Source organism: Ptychodera flava, chromosome 18 (genome assembly GCF_041260155.1).
Source record: "Ptychodera flava strain L36383 chromosome 18, AS_Pfla_20210202, whole genome shotgun sequence".
Taxonomy (NCBI): Eukaryota; Metazoa; Hemichordata; class Enteropneusta; family Ptychoderidae; genus Ptychodera; species Ptychodera flava.
This window is the reverse complement of record NC_091945.1, coordinates 13,978,304-14,000,343: the sequence shown is the minus strand read 5'-3', so window position 1 is coordinate 14,000,343 and position 22,040 is coordinate 13,978,304. Positions and strand designations below refer to the sequence as shown.

At 36.4% G+C, this 22,040-nt stretch overlaps 1 protein-coding gene across 1 annotated transcript in view; it reads left to right on the top strand.

Annotated features, from left to right (window-relative positions):
- LOC139117611 (fibrillin-1-like) overlaps positions 1-22,040 on the top strand; it is a 129,015-nt gene that overhangs the window by 798 nt on the left and 106,177 nt on the right. The window contains exons 2-5 of the mRNA XM_070680852.1: positions 336-542; positions 1,075-1,281; positions 7,241-7,450; positions 20,932-21,141. Of these exons, the coding sequence (XP_070536953.1) occupies positions 336-542; positions 1,075-1,281; positions 7,241-7,450; positions 20,932-21,141 (834 nt within the window). The remainder of the gene's footprint in view (positions 1-335; positions 543-1,074; positions 1,282-7,240; positions 7,451-20,931; positions 21,142-22,040) is intronic.

Sequence of the window (22,040 nt, the reverse complement as noted above, 5' to 3'; positions counted from 1 at the left end):
TGCAGCCCCCCCGGCCATAAAAACCGAATGGTCCCTAAATACTTGTAAATGTTTACGATAACAGATGTTATAATAATGGTTTGCTTCAATAAAGGGAAGAAATATTTAGGATGATAGGAAATTTCATAAAACGGTTGGTAATGCTGTAAACATTGATAGAACATCATATTTGCATTCTACATTCTAGCGAAAGCAATAGATGTGGAGATAAACTTTGAGTGTAGGCACAAATTGTTTGACAATTAGATTTTGTAAAGAAATATTTTAAATGCTCTGAGAAGATACGGTGTGAAACTATGAAGAATGTGATTTATTGATATACTATTAATTAGAAGTTACAACAACAGAGGAAGCCAGCACGACTGCTGATGTGTCTACAGCAGAGACAACTACAGACGTGGCTTCTACTACAGTAGAGGATACAACGACGTCAATTGATACCACTACTGAAGCAGTAGTAACTACCACAGATGTTCCCACCACCACTGAAGAAGCATCAACGACTGAAGAAACGACAATGGCAGACATCACAACTACACAAGGTAAGCATTACATGCCAAGGATGCATTTTAAGCAGTAAGCACTGACGCGGTTTTTAAAACACATTATTGGAGTTTGGATATAAACACAATTGGAGTTGGATATAAAAATCAACACGCATGTTTAAGTATGTGCTTAACGCGTTTTTATTTTTAGCAATTCCTTAATATGACTGATCTGACTTGAAAAATGGATCAGTGGACCACTGTGTAGAATACAGGTTCTCAAAAATACTATAAATACTTGTAAATGTTTACGATTACAGATGTTATAATAATGGTTTGCTTCAATAAAGGGAAGATATATTTAGGATGATAGGAAATTTCATAAAACGGTTGGTAAATGCTGTAAACGTTGATAGAACATATTTGCATTCTACATTCTACCGAAAGCAATAGATGTGGAGATAAACTTTGAGTGTAGGCACAAATTGTTTGAGAATTAGATTTTGTAAAGCAATATTTTAAATGCTCTGAGAAGATACGGTGTGAAACTATGAAGAATGTGATTTATTGATATACTTTTGATCAGCAGTTACAACAACAGAGGAAGCCAGCACTACTCCTGATGCGACAACTGTAGAAACAACTTCAGATGTGGCTTCTACTACAGAAGAGGAAACAACGACATCAATTGAGACCACTACTGAAGCAGTAGTAACTACCACAGATGTTCCCACCACCACTGAAGAAGCATCAACGACTGAAGAAACGACAATGGCAGACATCACAACTACACAAGGTAAGCATTACATGCCAAGGATGCATTTTAAGCAGTAAGCACTGACTCTGTTTTTAAAACACATTATTGGAGTTTGGATATAAAAATCAACACGCATTTTTAAGTATGTGCTTAACGCGTTATTATTTTTAGCATTTTCCTTAATATGACTGATCTGACTTGAAAAGTGAATCAGCAGACCACTGTGTATAATACAGGTTCTCAAAAATACTATAAATACTTGTAAATGTTTACGATAACAGATGTTATAATAATTGTTTAATAAAGGGAAGAAATATTTAGGATGATAGGAAATTTCATAAAAACGGGTGGTAAATGCTGTAAAAAAATTGATAGAACATCATATTTGCATTCTACATTCTACCGAAAGCAATAGATGTGGAGATAAACTTTGAGTGTAGGCACAAATTGTTTGAGAACTAGATTTGTAAAGCAATATTTTAAATGCTGTGAGAAGATACGCTGTGAAACGATGAAGAATGTGATTTATTGATATACTTTTGATCAGCAGTTACAACAACAGAGGAAGCCAGCACTACTCCTGATGCGACAACTGTAGAAACAACTTCAGATGTGGCTTCTACTACAGAAGAGGAAACAACGACATCAATTGAGACCACTACTGAACCAGTAGAAACTACCACAGATGTTCAGACCACCACTGAAGAAGCAACAACGACTGTGGAAACGACAACGGAAGACATTGTAACTACAGAAGGTATGTATTATATGCTACGGATCTAGTTTAAGCAGTAAAACACGGACTCGGTTTTTAAAACACATTATTGGAGTTTGGAAAGAAAAATCACCACGCATGTTTAAGTATGTGCTTAACGCGTTTATTATTTTTAGCATTTTCCTTACTATGACTGATCTGACTTCAAAAGTGGATCAGTAGACCACTGTGTAGAATACAGGTTCTCAAAAATACTTTAAATACTTGTAACTGTTTACGATAACAGATGTTATAATAATGGTTTGCTTCAATAAAGGGAAGAAATATTTACGATTTGTGAACACACCACCGCTAAGTTGAGAAAAGACAGGAGGGTTTACTGCAAAAAGGAGAATGTAAACGCAGACAAAGTATAGAATAAAGCACAAGATGAAATGGCAAATATAAAGCAGTAAAGGGCATAGAACTAGTGCCCTCGCAGATCTCACACTAAATACTATCAAAACTTACAATACAAAAGAGTCAAAATAGAAGTAGCAAACTATCCTACAATAAAATATGAGCAAAATATATGGGAGAGGGCCCCTTCAGTCAAGCAACCGAGCAATGGTCATTGGTGACCTTGGGGTCAAGGTCTGAATGACCTTGATGATGAATCCATCCTGAGAGGCCGCAATGTGGGAAAGGAGTGGAATTCCGGAGAAATGGGGGTCAGGATGGAATCCAAAGCCCAAACGAAGGAAGTATGACTGAAGTGACCCCCAAAGGAGGGAAGAAATTGAGAATGATGTTAGTAAAGGGGTTCTCGCGCCCAGGGGAACACTGCGGTGGTGATACGGCCTGGGGGGAGGGGGTCCTGGGGGACAGGTAAACTGTGCGAGCCCAGGTGGAAACAACGTACATGTAGGAACGTTAGGTGACAGAACACAGACGTGAAACACGACGAGACATGTAACGTGTGAGTCATAATGCAATGGAATGAGGCTGACTTGCAATGACGAATAGGCAGCCATAAAAAGTGAGGAAGAAATTTAGAATGATGTTAGTAAAGGGGTTCTCGCGCCCAGGGGAACACCACGGTGGTGATACTTCCTGAGGGGAGGGGGTCCTGGGGGACAGGTAAACTGTACGAGCCCAGGTGGAAACATGATGAAACGGAGACGAGGTTCTCGCACCCAAGGGATCACTGCGGTGGTGATACGGCTTGGGGGAGGGGGTCCCAGGGGACAGGTAAACTGTGCGAGCCCGGGTGGAAACATGGAACGAAGACGAGGTTCTCGCGCCCAAGGGATCACCGTGGTGATGATACGGCTTGGGGGGAGGGGGTCCTGGGGGACAGGTAAACTGTACGAGCCCAGGTGGAAACGTGGATTGAACAAGACAAGGTTCTTGCACCCAAGGGATCACCGCGGTGGTGATACGGCTTGGGGGGAGGGGGTCCTGGGGACAGGTAAACTGTGCGAGCCCGGGTGGAAACATGGAACGAAGACAAGGTTCTCGCGCCCAAGGGGTCACCATGGTGATGATACCGCTTGGGGGAGGGGGTCCTGGGGGACAGGTAAACTGTGCGAGCCCAGGTGGAAATAACGTACATGTAGGAACGTTAGGTGACAGAACACAGACGTGAAACACGACGAGACATGTAACGTGTGAGTCATAATGCAATGGAATGAGGCTGACTTGCAATGACGAATAGGCAGCCGTTAAAAAGTGTTGTATGTGCACCCAGTGAGTCCAGATTGCAAAACGCAGACATGAAACACAAGAAGACATGTAAACGTGTGAGTCTGTTGATGCGGTGAAATAAGGCAGACTTGAAGTGACGACATAGAGCGCAGTAGATAAGTGTTTGAATGTTCACACAGTATAAGGAGGCTAGCCGTTGAGAAGCGTGACGCAAATTTCTGATGTTCTGATGTACATGTAAGGCGGTAGCAGTTGCTTGACCGTCTACCTAAAAGGTGGTCTGGGATTTCCATGTAATGCAGCAGTGAACGGATCAGGCAAAGTGGAACGTCGCTGAAAAGCGTGACGCAGGGAAATTTCTGATGTGATTATGTACATGTAAAGTCGGTAGCAGTTGCTAGACCGTCTACCTAAAAGGTGGTCTGCTAGCCGTTGAAAAATGTGACGCAGGGTTTTGCTTCAATAAAGGGAAGAAATATTTACGATAATAGGAAATTTCATAAAAACGGGTGGTAAATGCTGTAAACGTTGATAGATTATCATATTTGCATTCTACATTCTACCGAAAGCAATAGATGTGGAGATACACTTTGAGAGTAGGCAGAAATTGTTTGAGAATTAGATTTTGTAAAGCAATATTTTAAATGCTGTGAGAAGATGGGCTGTGAAACTATGAAGAATGTGATTTATTGACACACTTTTGATCAGCAGTTACAACAACAGAGGAAGCCAGCACGACTGCTGATGTGTCTACAGTAGAGACAACTACAGATGTGGCTTCTACTACAGAAGAGGAAACAACGACATCAATTGAGACCACTACTGAACAAGTAGACACTACCTCAGATGTTCAGACCACCACTGAAGAAGCAACAACGACTGTGGAAACGACAACGGAAGACATTGTAACTACAGAAGGTATGTATTATATGCTACGGATCTAGTTTAAGCAGTAAAACACGGACTCGGTTTTTAAAACACATTATTGGAGTTTGGATATAAAAATCACCACGCATGTTTAAGTATGTGCTTAACGCGTTTATTATTTTTAGCATTTTCCTTACTATGACTGATCTGACTTCAAAAGTGGATCAGTAGACCACTGTGTAGAATACAGGTTCTCAAAAATACTTTAAATACTTGTAACTGTTTACGATAACAGATGTTATAATAATGGTTTGCTTCAATAAAGGGAAGAAATATTTAGGATGATAGGAAATTTCATAAAACGGTTGGTAAATGCTGTAAACATTGATAGAACATCATATTTGCATTCTACATTCTACCGAAAGCAATAGATGTGGAGATAAACTTTGAGTGTAGGCACAAATTGTTTGAGAATTAGATTTTGTAAAGCAATATTTTAAATGCTCTGAGAAGATACGGTGTGAAACTATGAAGAATGTGATTTATTGATATACTTTTGATCAGCAGTTACAACAACAGAGGAAGCCAGCACGACTCCTGATGTGACAACTGTAGAAACAACTTCAGATGTGGCTTCTACTACAGAAGAGGAAACAACGACATCAATTGAGACCACTACTGAACCAGTAGAAACTACCACAGATGTTCAGACCACCACTGAAGAAGCAACAACGACTGTGGAAACGACAACGGAAGACATTGTAACTACAGAAGGTACGTATTATATGCTACGGCTCTAGTTTAAGCAGTAAACACGGACTCGGTTTTTAAAACACCATTATTGGAGTTTGGATATAAAAATCAACACGCATGTTTAAGTATGTGCTTAACGCGTTTATTATTTTTAGCATTTTCCTTAATATGACTGATCTGACTTGAAAGTGGATCAGTAGACCACTGTGTAGAATACAGGTTCTCAAAAATACTATAAATACTTGTAAATGTTTACGATAACAGATGTTATAATAATGGTTTGCTTCAATAAAGGGAAGAAATATTTAGGATATAGGAAATTTCATAAAACGGGTGGTAAATGCTGTAAACATTGATAGAACACCACATTTGCATTCTACATTCTACCGAAAGCAATAGATGTGGAGATAAACTTTGAGTGTAGGAATAAATTTTTCGAGCATTAGATTTTGTAAAGCAATATTTTAAATGCTCTGAGAAGATGCAGTGTGAAACGATGAAGAATGTGATTTATTGATATACTTTTGATCAGCAGTAACAACAACAGAGGAAGCCAGCACTACTCCTGATGCGACAACTGTAGAAACAACTTCAGATGTGGCTTCTACTACAGAAGAGGAAACAACGACATCAATTGAGACCACTACTGAACAAGTAGAAACTACCACAGATGTTCAGACCACCACTGAAGAAGCAACAACGACTGTGGAAACGACAACGGAAGACATTGTAACTACAGAAGGTATGTATAATATGCTACGGATCTAGTTTAAGTAGTAAAACACGGACTCGGTTCTTAAAAACACATTATTGGAGTTTGGAAAGAAAAATCACCACGCATGTTTAAGTATGTGCTTAACGCGTTTATTATTTTGGCATTTTCCTTAATATGACTGATCTGACTCGAAAAGTGGATCAGTAGACCACTGTGTAGAATACAGGTTCTCAAAAATACTATAAATATTTGTAAATGTTTACGATTAGAGATGTTATAATAATGGTTTGCTTCAATAAAGGGAAGAAATATTTAGGATGATAGGAAATTTGATAAAAACGGGTGGTAAATGCTGTAAACGTTGATATAACATCATATTTGCATTCTAAATTCTACCGAAAGCAATAGATGTGGAGATAAACTTTGAGTGTAGGCAGAAATTGTTTGGAGGATTTCATTTTGTAAAGCAATATTTTAAATGCTCTGAGAAGATGCAGTGTGAAACGATGAAGAATGTGATTTATTGATATACTTTTGATCAGCAGTTAAAACAACAGAGGAAGCCAGCACTACTCCTGATGCGACAACTGTAGAAACAACTTCAGATGTGGCTTCTACTACAGAAGAGGAAACAACGACATCAACTGAGACCACTACTGAACCAGTAGAAACTACCACAGACTTTCAGACCACCACTGAAGAAGCAACAACGACAGTGGAAACGACAACGGACGGACATTGTAACTACAGAAGGTACGTATTATATGCTACGGATCTAGTTGAAGCAGTAAACAAGGACTCAGTTTTTAAACACATAATTGGAGTTTGGATATAAAAATCACCACGCATGTTTAAGTATGTGCTTAACGCGTTTATTATTTTTAGCATTTTCCTTACTATGACTGACCTGACTTGAAAAGTGGATCAGTAGACCACTGTGTAGAATATAGATTCTCAAAAATACTATAAATACTTGTAAATGTTTACGATTACAGATGTTATAATAATGGTTTGCTTCAATAAAGGGAAGAAATATTTAGGATGATAGGAAATTTCATAAAACGGGTGGTAAATGCTGTAAACGTTGATAGAACATCATATTTGCATTCTACATTCTACCGAAAGCAATAGATGTGGAGATAAACTTTGAGTGTAGGAAGAAATTGTTTGAGAATTAGATTTTGTAAGGCAATATTTTAAATGGTCTGAGAAGATACGGTGTGAAACTATGAAGAATGTGATTTTTTGATTTTTTTAATTAGAAGTTACAACAACAGAGGAAGCCAGCACGACTGCTGATGTGTCTACAGCAGAGACAACTACAGACGTGGCTTCTACTACAGAAGAGGATACAACGACGTCAATTGATACCACTACTGAAGCAGTAGTAACTACCACAGATGTTCCCACCACCACTGAAGAAGCATCAACGACTGAAGAAACGACAATGGCAGACATCACAACTACACAAGGTATGTATTATATGCTGCGGATCTAGTTTAAGCAGTAAAACACGGACTCGGTTTTTAAAACACATTATTGGAGTTTGAAAAGAAAAATCACCACGCATGTTTAAGTATGTGCTTGACGCGTTTATTATTTTTAGCATTTTCCTTACTATGACTGATCTGACTTCAAAAGTGGATCAATGACCACTGTGTATAATACAGGTTCTCAAAAATACTATAAATACTTGTAAATGTTTACGATAACAGATGTTATAATAATGGTTTGCTTCAATAAAGGGAAGAAATATTTAGGATGATAGGAAATTTCATAAAAATGGGTGGTAAATGCTGTAAAAAAATTGATAGAACATCATATTTGCATTCTACATTCTACCGAAAGCAATAGATGTGAAGATAAACTTTGAGTGTAGGCACAAATTGTTTGAGAATTAGATTTTGTAAAGCAATATTTTAAATGCTCTGAGAAGATACGGTGTGAAACTATGAAGAATGTGATTTATTGATATACTTTTGATCAGCAGTTACAACAACAGAGGAAGCCAGCACGACTCCTGATGTGACAACTGTAGAAACAACTTCAGATGTGGCTTCTACTACAGAAGAGGAAACAACGACATCAATTGAGACCACTACTGATCCAGTAGAAACTACCACAGATGTTCAGACCACCACTGAAGAAGCAACAACGACTGTGGAAACGACAACGGAAGACATTGTAACTACAGAAGGTACGTATTATATGCTACGGATCTAGTTTAAGCAGTAAACACGGACTCGGTTTTTAAAACACATTATTGGAGTTTGGATATAAAAATCACCACGCATGTTTGAGTATATGCTTAACGCGTTCATTATTTTTAGCATTTTCCTTACTATGACTGATTTGACTTGAAAAGTGGATCAGTAGACAACTGTGTAGAATACAGATTCTCAAAAATACTATAAATACTTGTAAAAAATATACGATTACAGATGTTGTAATAATGGTTTTAGGATGATAGGAAATTTCATAAATACGGGTGGTAAATGCTGTAAACGTTGATAGAACATCATATTTGCATTCTACATTCTACCGAAAGCAATAGATGTGGAGATAAACTTTGAGTGTAGGCAGAAATTGTTTGAGAATTATATTTTGTAAAGCAATATTTTAAATGCTCTGAGAAGATGCAGTGTGAAACGATGAAGAATGTGATTTATTGATATACTTTTGATCAGCAGTTACAACAACAGGGAAGCCAGCACTACTCCTGATGCGACAACTGTAGAAACAACTTCAGATGTGGCTTCTACTACAGAAGAGGAAACAACGACATCAATTGAGACCACTACTGAACCAGTAGAAACTACCACAGATGTTCAGACCACCACTGAAGAAGCAACAACGACTGTGGAAACGACAATGGAAGACATTGTAACTACAGAAGGTATGTATTATATGCTAAGGATCTAGTTTAAGCAGTAAAACACGGACTCGGTTTTTAAAACACATTATTGGAGTTTGGAAAGAAAAATCACCACGCATGTTTAAGTATGTGCTTAACGCGTTTATTATTTTTAGCATTTTCCTTACTATGACTGATCTGACTTCAAAAGTGGATCAGTAGACCACTGTGTAGAATACAGGTTCTCAAAAATACTATAAATACTTGTAAATGTTTACGATTACAGATGTTATAATAATGGTTTGCTTCAATAAAGGGAAGAAATATTTAGGATGATAGGAAATTTCATAAAAACGGGTGGTAAATGCTGTAAAAAAATTGATAGAACATCATATTTGCATTCTACATTCTACCGAAAGCAATAGATGTGGAGATAAACTTTGAGTGTAGGCACAAATTGTTTGAGAATTAGATTTTGTAAAGCAATATTTTAAATGCTCTGAGAAGATACGGTGTGAAACTATGAAGAATGTGATTTATTATATACGTTTGATCAGCAGTTACAACAACAGAGGAAGCCAGCACTACTCCTGATGCGACAACTGTAGAAACAACTTCAGATGTGGCTTCTACTACAGAAGAGGAAACAACGACATCAATTGAGACCACTACTGAACCAGTAGAAACTACCACAGATGTTCAGACCACCACTGAAGAAGCAACAACGACAGTGGAAACGACAACGGAAGACATTGTAACTACAGAAGGTACGTATTATATGCTACGGATCTAGTTTAAGCAGTAAACACGGACTCGGTTTTTAAAACACATTATTGGAGTTTGGATATAAAAATCAACACGCAATGTTTAAGTATGTGCTTAACGCGTTTATTATTTTTAGCATTTTCCTTACTATGACTGATCTGACTTGAAAAGTGGATCAGTAGACCACTGTGTAGAATACAGGTTCTCAAAAATACTATAAATACTTGTAAATGTTTACGATAACAGATGTTATAATAATGGTTTGCTTCAATAAAGGAAGAAATATTTAGGATATAGGAAATTTCATAAAAACGGGTGGTAAATGCTGTAAACATTGATAGAACACCACATTTGCATTCTACATTCTACCGAAAGCAATAGATGTGGAGATAAACTTTGAGTGTAGGAATAAATTTTTCGAGCATTAGATTTTGTAAAGCAATATTTAAATGCTCTGAGAAGATGCAGTATGAAACGATGAAGAATGTGATTTATTGATATACTTTTGATCAGCAGTTACAACAACAGAGGAAGCCAGCACTACTCCTGATGCGACAACTGTAGAAACAACTTCAGATGTGGCTTCTACTACAGAAGAGGAAACAACGACATCAATTGAGACCACTACTGAACAAGTAGAAACTACCACAGATGTTCAGACCACCACTGAAGAAGCAACAACGACTGTGGAAACGACAACGGAAGACATTGTAACTACAGAAGGTATGTATTATATGCTACGGATCTAGTTTAAGCAGTAAAACACGGACTCGGTTTCTTAAACACATTATTGGAGTTTGGAAAGAAAATCACCACGCATGTTTAAGTATGTGCTTAACGCGTTTATTATTTTTGGCATTTTCCTTAATATGACTGATCTGACTCGAAAGTGGATCAGTAGACCACTGTGTAGAATACAGGTTCTCAAAAATACTATAAATATTTGTAAATGTTTACGATTAGAGATGTTATAATAATGGTTTGCTTCAATAAAGGGAAGAAATATTTAGGATGATAGGAAATTTGATAAAAACGGGTGGTAAATGCTGTAAACGTTGATATAACATCATATTTGCATTCTAAATTGCTACCGAAAGCAATAGATGTGGAGATAAACTTTGAGTGTAGGCAGAAATTGTTGGAGGATTTCATTTTGTAAAGCAATATTTTAAATGCTCTGAGAAGATACGCTGTGAAACGATGAAGAATGTGATTTATTGATATACTTTTGATCAGCAGTTACAACAACAGAGGAAGCCAGCACTACTCCTGATGCGACAACTGTAGAAACAACTTCAGATGTGGCTTCTACTACAGAAGAGGAAACAACGACATCAATTGAGACCACTACTGAACAAGTAAAACTACCACAGATGTTCAGACCACCACTGAAGAAGCAACGACGACTGTGGAAACGACAACGGAAGACATTGTAACTACAGAAGGTACGTATTATATGCTACGGATCTAGTTTAAGCAGTAAACACGGACTCGGTTTTTAAAACACATTATTGGAGTTTTGAAAGAAAAATCACAACGCATGTTTAAGTATGTGCTTAACGCGTTTATTATTTTTGGCATTTTCCTTAATATGACTGATCTGACTTGAAAAGTGGATCAGTAGACCACTGTGTAGAATACAGGTTCTCAAAAATACTATAAATATTTGTAAATGTTTACGATTAGAGATGTTATAATAATGGCTTGCTTCAATAAAGGGAAGAAATATTTAGGATGATAGGAAATTTGATAAAAACGGGTGGTAAATGCTGTAAACGTTGATATAACATCATATTTGCATTCTAAATTCTACCGAAAGCAATAGATGTGGAGATAAACTTTGAGTGTAGGCAGAAATTGTTGGAGGATTTCATTTTGTAAAGCAATATTTTAAATGCTCTGAGAAGATGCAGTGTGAAACGATGAAGAATGTGATTTATTGATATACTTTTGATCAGCAGTTAAAACAACAGAGGAAGCCAGCACTACTCCTGATGCGACAACTGTAGAAACAACTTCAGATGTGGCTTCTACTACAGAAGAGGAAACAACGACATCAACTGAGACCACTACTGAACCAGTAGAAACTACACAGACTTTCAGACCCACCACTGAAGAAGCAACAACGACAGTGGAAACGACAACGGAAGACATTGTAACTACAGAAGGTACGTATTATATGCTACGGATCTAGTTTAAGCAGTAAACAAGGACTCAGTTTTTAAAACACATAATTGGAGTTTGGATATAAAAATCACCACGCATGTTTGAGTATGTGCTTAACGCGTTTATTATTTTTAGCATTTTCCTTAATATGACTGATCTGACTTGAAAAGTGGATCAGTAGACCACTGTGTAGAATACAGGTTCTCAAAATACTATAAATACTTGTAAATGTTACGATTACAGATGTTATAATAATGGTTTGCTTCAATAAAGGGAAGAAATATTAGGATGATAGGAAATTTCATAAAAACGGGTGGTAAATGCTGTAAACGTTGATATAACATCATATTTGCATTGTACATTCTACCGAAAGCAATAGATGTGGAGATAAAGTTTGAGTGTAGGCAGAAATTGTTTGAGAAGTAGATTTTGTAAAGCAATATTTTAAATGCTTTGAGAAGATACGTGTGAAAATATGAAGAATGTGATTTATTGATTTACTTTTGATCAGCAGTTACAACAACAGAGGAAGCCAGCACTACTCCTGATGCGACAACTGTAGAAACAACTTCAGATGTGGCTTCTACTACAGAAGAGGAAACAACGACATCAATTGAGACCACTACTGAACCAGTAGAAACTACCACAGATGTTCAGACCACCACTGAAGAAGCAACAACGACTGTGGAAACGACAACGGAAGACATTGTAACTACAGAAGGTATGTATTATATGCTACGGATCTAGTTTAAGCAGTAAAACACGGACTCGGTTTTTAAAACATATTATTGGAGTTTGAAAAGAAAAATCACCACGCATGTTTAAGTATGTGCTTGAACGCGTTTATTATTTTAGCATTTTCCTTAATATAACTGATCTGACTTCAAAGTGGATCAATAGACCACTGTGTATAATACAGGTTCAAAAATACTATAAATACTTGTAAATGTTTACGATAACAGATGTTATAATAATGGTTTGCTTCCAAAAAGGGAAGAAATATTTAGGATGATAGGAAATTTCATAAAAACGGGTGGTAAATGCTGTAAAAAAATTGATAGAACATCATATTTGCATTCTACATTCTACCGAAAGCAATAGATGTGGAGATAAACTTTGAGTGTAGGCACAAATTGTTTGAGAACTAGTTTTGTAAAGCAATATTTTAAATGCTCTGAGAAGATACGGTGTGAAACTATGAAGAATGTGATTTATTGATATACTTTTGATCAGCAGTTACAACAACAGAGGAAGCCAGCACGACTCCTGATGTGACAACTGTAGAAACAACTTCAGATGTGGCTTCTACTACAGAAGAGGAAACAACGACATCAATTGAGACCACTACTGAACCAGTAGAAACTACCACAGATGTTCAGACCACCACTGAAGAAGCAACAACGACTGTGGAAACGACAACGGAAGACATTGTAACTACAGAAGGTACGTATTATATGCTACGGATCTAGTTTAAGCAGTAAAACACGGACTCGGTTTATAAAACACATTATTGGAGTTTGGATAGAAAAATCACAACGCATGTTTAAGTATGTGCTTAACGCGTTTATTATTTTTGGCATTTTCCTTAATATGACTGATCTGACTTGAAAAGTGGATCAGTAGACCACTGTGTAGAATACAGGTTCTCAAAATACTATAAATATTTGTAAATGTTTACGATTAGAGATGTTATAATAATGGTTTGCTTCCATAAAGGGAAGAAATATTTAGGATGATAGGAAATTTGATAAAAACGGGTGGTAAATGCTGTAAACGTTGATATAACATCATATTTGCATTCTAAATTCTACCGAAAGCATAGATGTGCAGATAAACTTTGAGTGTAGGCAGAAATTGTTTGAGAATTAGATTTTGTAAAGCAATATTTTAAATGCTCTGAGAAGATACGGTGTGAAACGATGAAGAATGTGATTTATTGATATACTTTTGATCAGCAGTTACAACAACAGAGGAAGCCAGCACTACTCCTGATGCGACAACTGTAGAAACAACTTCAGATGTGGCTTCTACTACAGAAGAGGAAACAACGACATCAATTGAGACCACTACTGAACCAGTAGAAACTACCACAGATGTTCAGACCACCACTGAAGAAGCAACAACGACTGTGGAAACGACAACGGAAGACATTGTAACTACAGAAGGTATGTATTATATGCTACGGATCTAGTTTAAGCAGTAAAACACGGACTCGGTTTTTAAAACACATTATTGGAGTTTGGAAAGAAAAATCACCACGCATGTTTAAGTATGTGCTTAACGCGTTTATTATTTTTAGCATTTTCCTTACTATGACTGATCTGACTTCAAAAGTGGATCAGTAGACCACTGTGTAGAATACAGGTTCTCAAAAATACTATAAATACTTGTAACTGTTTACGATAACAGATGTTATAATAATGGTTTGCTTCAATAAAGGGACGAAAAATTTAGGATGATAGGAAATTTCATAAAACGGTTGGTAAATGCTGTAAACATTGATAGAACATCATATTTGCATTCTACATTCTACCGAAAGCAATAGATGTGGAGATAAACTTTGAGTGTAGGCACATATTGCTTGAGAACTAGATTTTGTAAAGCAATATTTTAAATGCTCTGAGAAGATACGGTGTGAAACTATGAAGAATGTGATTTATTATATACGTTTGATCAGCAGTTACAACAACAGAGGAAGCCAGCACGACTCCTGATGCGACAACTGTAGAAACAACTTCAGATGTGGCTTCTACTACAGAAGAGGAAACAACGACATCAATTGAGACCACTACTGAACCAGTAGAAACTACCACAGATGTTCAGACCACCACTGAAGAAGCAACAACGACTGTGGAAACGACAACGGAAGACATTGTAACTACAGAAGGTACGTATTATATGCTACGGATCTAGTTTAAGCAGTAAACACGGACTCGGTTTTTAAAACACATTATTGGAGTTTGGATATAAAAATCAACACGCATGTTTAAGTATGTGCTTAACGCGTTTATTATTTTTAGCATTTTCCTTAATATGACTGATCTGACTTGAAAAGCGGATCAGTAGACCACTGTGTAGAATACAGGTTCTCAAAAATACTATAAATACTTGTAAATGTTTACGATAACAGATGTTATAATAATGGTTTGCTTCAATAAAGGGAAGAAATATTTAGGATGATAGGAAATTTCATAAAAACGGGTGGTAAATGCTGTAAACATTGATAGAACACCACATTTGCATTCTACATTCTACCGAAAGCAATAGATGTGAGATAAACTTTGAGTGTAGGCAGAAATTTTTCGAGGATTAGATTTTGTAAAGCAATATTTTAAATGCTCTGAGAAGATGCAGTGTGAAACGATGAAGAATGTGATTTATTGATATACTTTTGATCAGCAGTTACAACAACAGAGGAAGCCAGCACTACTCCTGATGCGACAACTGTAGAAACAACTTCAGATGTGGCTTCTACTACAGAAGAGGAAACAACGACATCAATTGAGACCACTACTGAACCAGTAGAAACTACCACAGATGTTCAGACCACCACTGAAGAAGCAACAACGACTGTGGAAACGACAACGGAAGACATTGTAACTACAGAAGGTACGTATTATATGCTACGGATCTAGTTTAAGCAGTAAACACGGACTCGGTTTTTAAAACACATTATTGGAGTTTGGAAAGAAAAATCACCACGCATGTTTAAGTATGTGCTTAACGCGTTTATTATTTTTAGCATTTTCCTTAATATGACTGATCTGACTTGAAAAGTGGATCAGTAGACCACTGTGTAGAATATAGATTCTCAAAAATACTATAAATACTTGTAAATGTTTACGATTACAGATGTTATAATAATGGCTTGCTTCAATAAAGGGAAGAAATATTTAGGATGATAGGAAATTTGGTAAAACGGGTGGTAAATGCTGTAAACGTTGATATAACATCATATTTGCATTCTAATTCTACCGAAAGCAATAGATGTGGAGATAAACTTTGAGTGTAGGCAGAAATTGTTGGAGGATTTCATTTTGTAAAGCAATATTTTAAATGCTCTGAGAAGATACGCTGTGAAACGATGAAGAATGTGATTTATTGATATACTTTTGATCAGCAGTTACAACAACAGAGGAAGCCAGCACTACTCCTGATGCGACAACTGTAGAAACAACTTCAGATGTGGCTTCTACTACAGAAGAAGAAACAACGACATCAATGGAGACCACTACTGAACCAGTAGAAACTACCACAGATGTTCAGACCACCACTGAAGAAGCAACAGCGACTGTGGAAACGACAACGGAAGACATTGTAACTACAGAAGGTACGTATTATACGCTACGGATCTAGTTTAAGCAGTAAACACGGACTCGGTTTTTAAAACACATTATTGGAGTTTAATATAACATCAACACGCATGTTTAAGTATATGCTTAACGCGTTTATTATTTTTAGCATTTTCCTTACTATAACTGATCTGACTTCAAAGTGGATCAGTAGACCACTGTGTAGAATACAGGTTCTCAAAAATACTATAAATACTTGTAAATGTTGACGATTACAGATGTTATAATAATGGTTTGCTTCATATAGGGAAGAAATATTGAGGATGATAGGAAATTTCATAAATACGGTTGGTAAATGCTGTAAAAATTGATAGAACATCATATTTGCATTCTACATTCTACCGAAAGCAGTAGATGTGGAGACAAACTTTGAGTGTAGGCAGAAATTGTTTGAGAATTAGATTTTGTAAAGCAATATTTTAAATGCTCTGAGAAGATGCAGTGTGAAACTATGAAGAATGTGATTTATTGATATACTTTTGATCAGCAGTTACAACAACAGAGGAAGCCAGCACGACTCCTGATGCGACAACTGTAGAAACAACTTCAGATGTGGCTTCTACTACAGAAGAGGAAACAACGACATCAATTGAGACCACTACTGAACCAGTAGAAACTACCACAGATGTTCAGACCACCACTGAAGAAGCAACAACGACTGTGGAAACGACAACGGAAGACATTGTAACTACAGAAGGTACGTATTATATGCTACGGATCTAGTTTAAGCAGTAAACACGGACTCGGTTTTTAAAACACATTATTGGAGTTTGGATATAAAAATCAACACGCATGTTTAAGTATGTGCTTAACGCGTTTATTATTTTTAGCATTTTCCTTAATATGACTGATCTGACTTGAAAAGTGGATCAGTAGACCACTGTGTAGAATACAGGTTCTCAAAAATACTATAAATACTTGTAAATGTTTACGATTACAGATGTTATAATAATGGTTTGCTTCAATAAAGGGAAGAAATATTTAGGATGATAGGAAATTTCATAAAACGGTTGGTAAATGCTGTAAACATTGATAGAACATCATATTTGCATTCTACATTCTACCGAAAGCAATAGATGTGGAGATAAACTTTGAGTGTAGGCAGAAATTGTTTGAGAATTAGATTTTGTAAAGCAATATTTTAAATGCTCTGAGAGATATGCTGTGAAACGATGAAGAATGTGATTTATTGATATACTTTTGATCAGCAGTTACAACAACAGAGGAAGCCAGCACGACTCCTGATGTGACAACTGTAGAAACAACTTCAGATGTGGCTTCTACTACAGAAGAGGAAACAACGACATCAATTGAGACCACTACTGAACCAGTAGAAACTACCACAGATGTTCAGACCACCACTGAAGAAGCAACAACGACAGTGGAAACGACAACGGAAGACATAGTAACTACAGAAGGTACGTATTATATGCTACGGATCTAGTTTAAGCAGTAAACACGGACTCGGTTTTTAAAACACATTATTGGAGTTTGGATATAAAAATCAACACGCATGTTTAAGTATGTGCTTAACGCGTTTATTATTTTTAGCATTTTCCTTAATATGACTGATCTGACTTCAAAAGTGGATCAGTAGACCACTGTGTAGAATACAGGTTCTCAAAAATACTATAAATACTTGTTAATGTTTACGATTACAGATGTTATAATAATGGTTTGCTTCAATAAAGGGAAGAAATATTTAGGATGATAGGAAATTTCATAAAAACGGGTGGTAAATGCTGTAAACGTTGATAGAACATCATATTTGCATTCTACATTCTACCGAAAGCAATAGATGTGGAGATAAACTTTGAGTGTAGGCAGAAATTGTTCGAGGATTAGATTTTGTAAAGCAATATTTTAAATGCTCTGAGAAGATGCAGTGTGAAACGATGAAGAATGTGATTTATTGATATACTTTTGATCAGCAGTTACAACAACAGAGGAAGCCAGCACTACTCCTGATGCGACAACTGTACAAACAACTTCAGATGTGGCTTCTACTACAGAAGAGGAAACAACGACATCAATGGAGACCACTACTGAACCAGTAGAAACTACCACAGATGTTCAGACCACACTGAAGAAGCAACAACGACTGTGGAAACGACAACGGAAGACATTGTAACTACAGAAGGTATGTATTATGCTACGGATCTAGTTTAAGCAGTAAAACACGGACTCGGTTTATAAAACACATTATTGGAGTTTGGATATAAAAATCACCACGCATGTTTAAGTATGTGCTTAACGCGTTTATTATTTTTAGCATTTTCCTTAATATGACTGATCTGACTTCAAAAGCGGATCAGTAGACCACTGTGTAGAATACAGGTTCTCAAAAATACTATAAACACTTGTAAATGTTTACGACTACAGATGTCATAATAATAAGGTTTGCTTCAATAAAGGGAAGAAATATTTAGGATGATAGGAAATTTCATAAAAACGGGTGGTAAATGCTGTAAACGTTGATAGAACATCATATTTGCATTCTACATTCTACCGAAAGCAATAGATGTGGAGATAAACTTTGAGTGTAGGCAGAAATTTTTCGAGGATTTCATTTTGTAAAGCAATATTTTAAATGCTCTGAGAAGATGCAGTGTGAAACGATGAAGAATGTGATTTATTGATATACTTTTGATCAGCAGTTACAACAACAGAGGAAGCCAGCACTACTCCTGATGCGACAACTGTAGAAACAACTTCAGATGTGGCTTCTACTACAGAAGAGGAAACAACGACATCAATTGAGACCACTACTGAAGCAGTAGTAACTACCACAGATGTTCCCACCACCACTGAAGAAGCAACAACGACTGAAGAAACGACAACGGAAGACATTACAACTACACAAGGTAAGTATTACATGCTACGGATCTAGTTTAAGCAGTAAAACCGGACTCGGTTTATAAAACACATTATTGGAGTTTGGATATAAAAATCAACACGCATGTTTAAGTATGTGCTTAACGCGTTTATTATTTTTACCATTTTCCTTACTGTAACTGATCTGACTTCAAATGTGGATCAGTAGACACTGTGTAGAATACAGGTTCTCAAAAATACTTTAAATACTTGTAAATGTTTACGATAACAGATGTTATAGTAATGGTTTGCTTCAATAATGGGAAGAAATATTTAGGATGATAGGAAATTTCATAAAAGGGTTGGTAAATGCTGTAAACATTGATAGAACATCATATTTGCATTGTACATTCTACCGAAAGCAATAGATGTGGAGACAAACTTTGAGTGTAGGCAGAAATTTTTCGAGGATTTCATTTTGTAAAGGTATATTTTAAATTCTCTGAGAAGATGCAGTGTGAAACGATGAAGAATGTGATTTATTGATATACTTTTGATCAGCAGTTACAACAACAGAAGAAGCCAGCACGACTCCTGGTGTGACAACTGTAGAAACAACTTCAGATGTGGCTTTTACTACAGAAGAGGAAACAACGACATCAATTGAGACCACTACTGAACCAGTAGAAACCACCACAGATGTTGAGACCACCACTGAGGAAGCACAACGACAGTGGAAACGACAACGAAGATATTGTAACTACAGAAGGTGCGTATTATATGCTACGGATCTAGTTTAAGCAGTAAACACGGACTCGGTTTTTAAAACACATTATTGGACTTTGGATATAAAAATCACCACGCATGTTTAAGTATGTGCTTAACGCGTTTATTATTTTTACAATTTTCGTTAATATGACTGATCTGACTTCAAAAGTGGATCAGTAGACCACTGTGTAGAATACAGGTTCTCAAAAATACTATTAACACTTGTAAATGTTTACGATCACAGATGTTATAATAATGGTTTGCTTCAATAAAGGGAAGAAATATTTAGGATGATAGGAAATTTCATAAAACGGTTGGTAAATGCTGTAAACATTGATAGAACATCATATTTGCATTCTACATTCTACCGAAAGCAATAGATGTGGAGATAAACTTTGAGTGTAGGCACAAATTGTTTGAGAATTAGATTTTGTAAAGCAATATTATAAATGCTCTGAGAAGATATGGTGTGAAACTATGAAGAATGTGATTTATTGATATACTTTTGATCAGCAGTTACAACAACAGAGGAAGCCAGCACGACTCCTGATGTGACAACTGTAGAAACAACTTCAGATGTGGCTTCTACTACAGAAGAGGAAACAACGACATCAATTGAGACCACTACTGATCCAGTAGAAACTACCACAGATGTTCAGACCACCACTGAAGAAGCAACAACGACTGTGGAAACGACAACGGAAGACATTGTAACTACAGAAGGTACGTATTATATGCTACGGATCTAGTTTAAGCAGTAAACACGGACTCGGTTTATAAAACACATTATCGGAGTTTGGATATAAAAATCAACACGCATGTTTAAGTATGTGCTTAACGCGTTTTATTATTTTTACCATTTTCCTTACTATAACTGATCTGACTTCAAAGTGGATCAGTAGACCACTGTGTAGAATACAGGTTCTCAAAAATACTTTAAATACTTGTAACTGTTTACGATAACAGATGTTATAGTAATGGTTTGCTTCAATAAAGGGAAGAAATATTTAGGATGATAGGAAATTTTATAAAACGGTTGGTAAATGCTGTAAACATAGATTGAACATCATATTTGCATTGTACATTCTACCGAAAGCAATAGATGTGGAGACAAACTTTGAGTGTAGGCAGAAATTGTTCGAGGATTTCATTTTGTAAAGCAATATTTTATATGCTCTGAGAAGATACGGTGTGAAACGATGAAGAATGTGATTTATTGATATACTTTTTATAGAAGTTACAACAACAGAGGAAGCCAGCACGACAGCTGATGTGTCCACAGCAGAGACAACTACAGATGTGGCTTCCACTACAGTAGAGGATACAACGACGTCAATTGATACCACTACTGAAGCAGTAGTAACTACCACAGATGTTCCCACCACCACTGAGGAAGCATCAACGACTGAAGAAACGACAACGGCAGACATCACAACTACACAAGGTAAGTATTACATGCTAAGGATCTAGTTTAAGCAGTAAACACGGACTCGGTTTTTAAAACACATTATTGGAGTTTGGATATAAAATCAACACGCATATTTAAGTATGTGCTTAACGCGTTTATTATTTTTACAATTTTCGTTAATATGACTGATCTGACTTCAAAAGTGGATCAGTAGACCACTGTGTAGAATACAGGTTCTCAAAAATACTATTAACACTTGTAAATGTATACGATTACAGATGTTATAATAATGGTTTGCTTCAATAAAGGGAAGAAATACTTAGGATGATAGGAAATTTCATAAAAACGGGTGGTAAATGCTGTAAACGTTGATAGAACATCATATTTGCATTCTACATTCTACCGAACAATAGATGTGGAGATAAAGTTTGAGTGTAGGCAGAAATTGTTCGACGATTAGATTTTGTAAAGCAATATTTTAAATGCTCTGAGAAGATACGGTGTGAAACGATGAAGAATGTGATTTATTGATATACTTTTGATCAGCAGTTACAACAACAGAGGACGCCAGCACTACTCCTGGTGTGACAACTGTAGAAACAACTTCAGATGTGGCTTCTACTACAGAAGAGGAAACAACGACATCAATTGAGACCACTAATGAACCAGTAGAAACTACCACAGATGTTCAGACCACCACTGAAGAAGCAACAACGACAGTGAAACGACAACGGAAGACATTGTAACTACAGAAGGTACGTATTATATGCTACGGATCTAGTTTAAGCAGGAAACACGGACTCGGTTTTTAAAACACATTATTGGAGTTTTGGATATAAAAATCAACACGCATGTTTAAGTATGTGCTAAACGCGTTTATTATTTTTAGCATTTTCCTTAATATGACTGATCTGACTTGAAAAGTGGATCAGTAG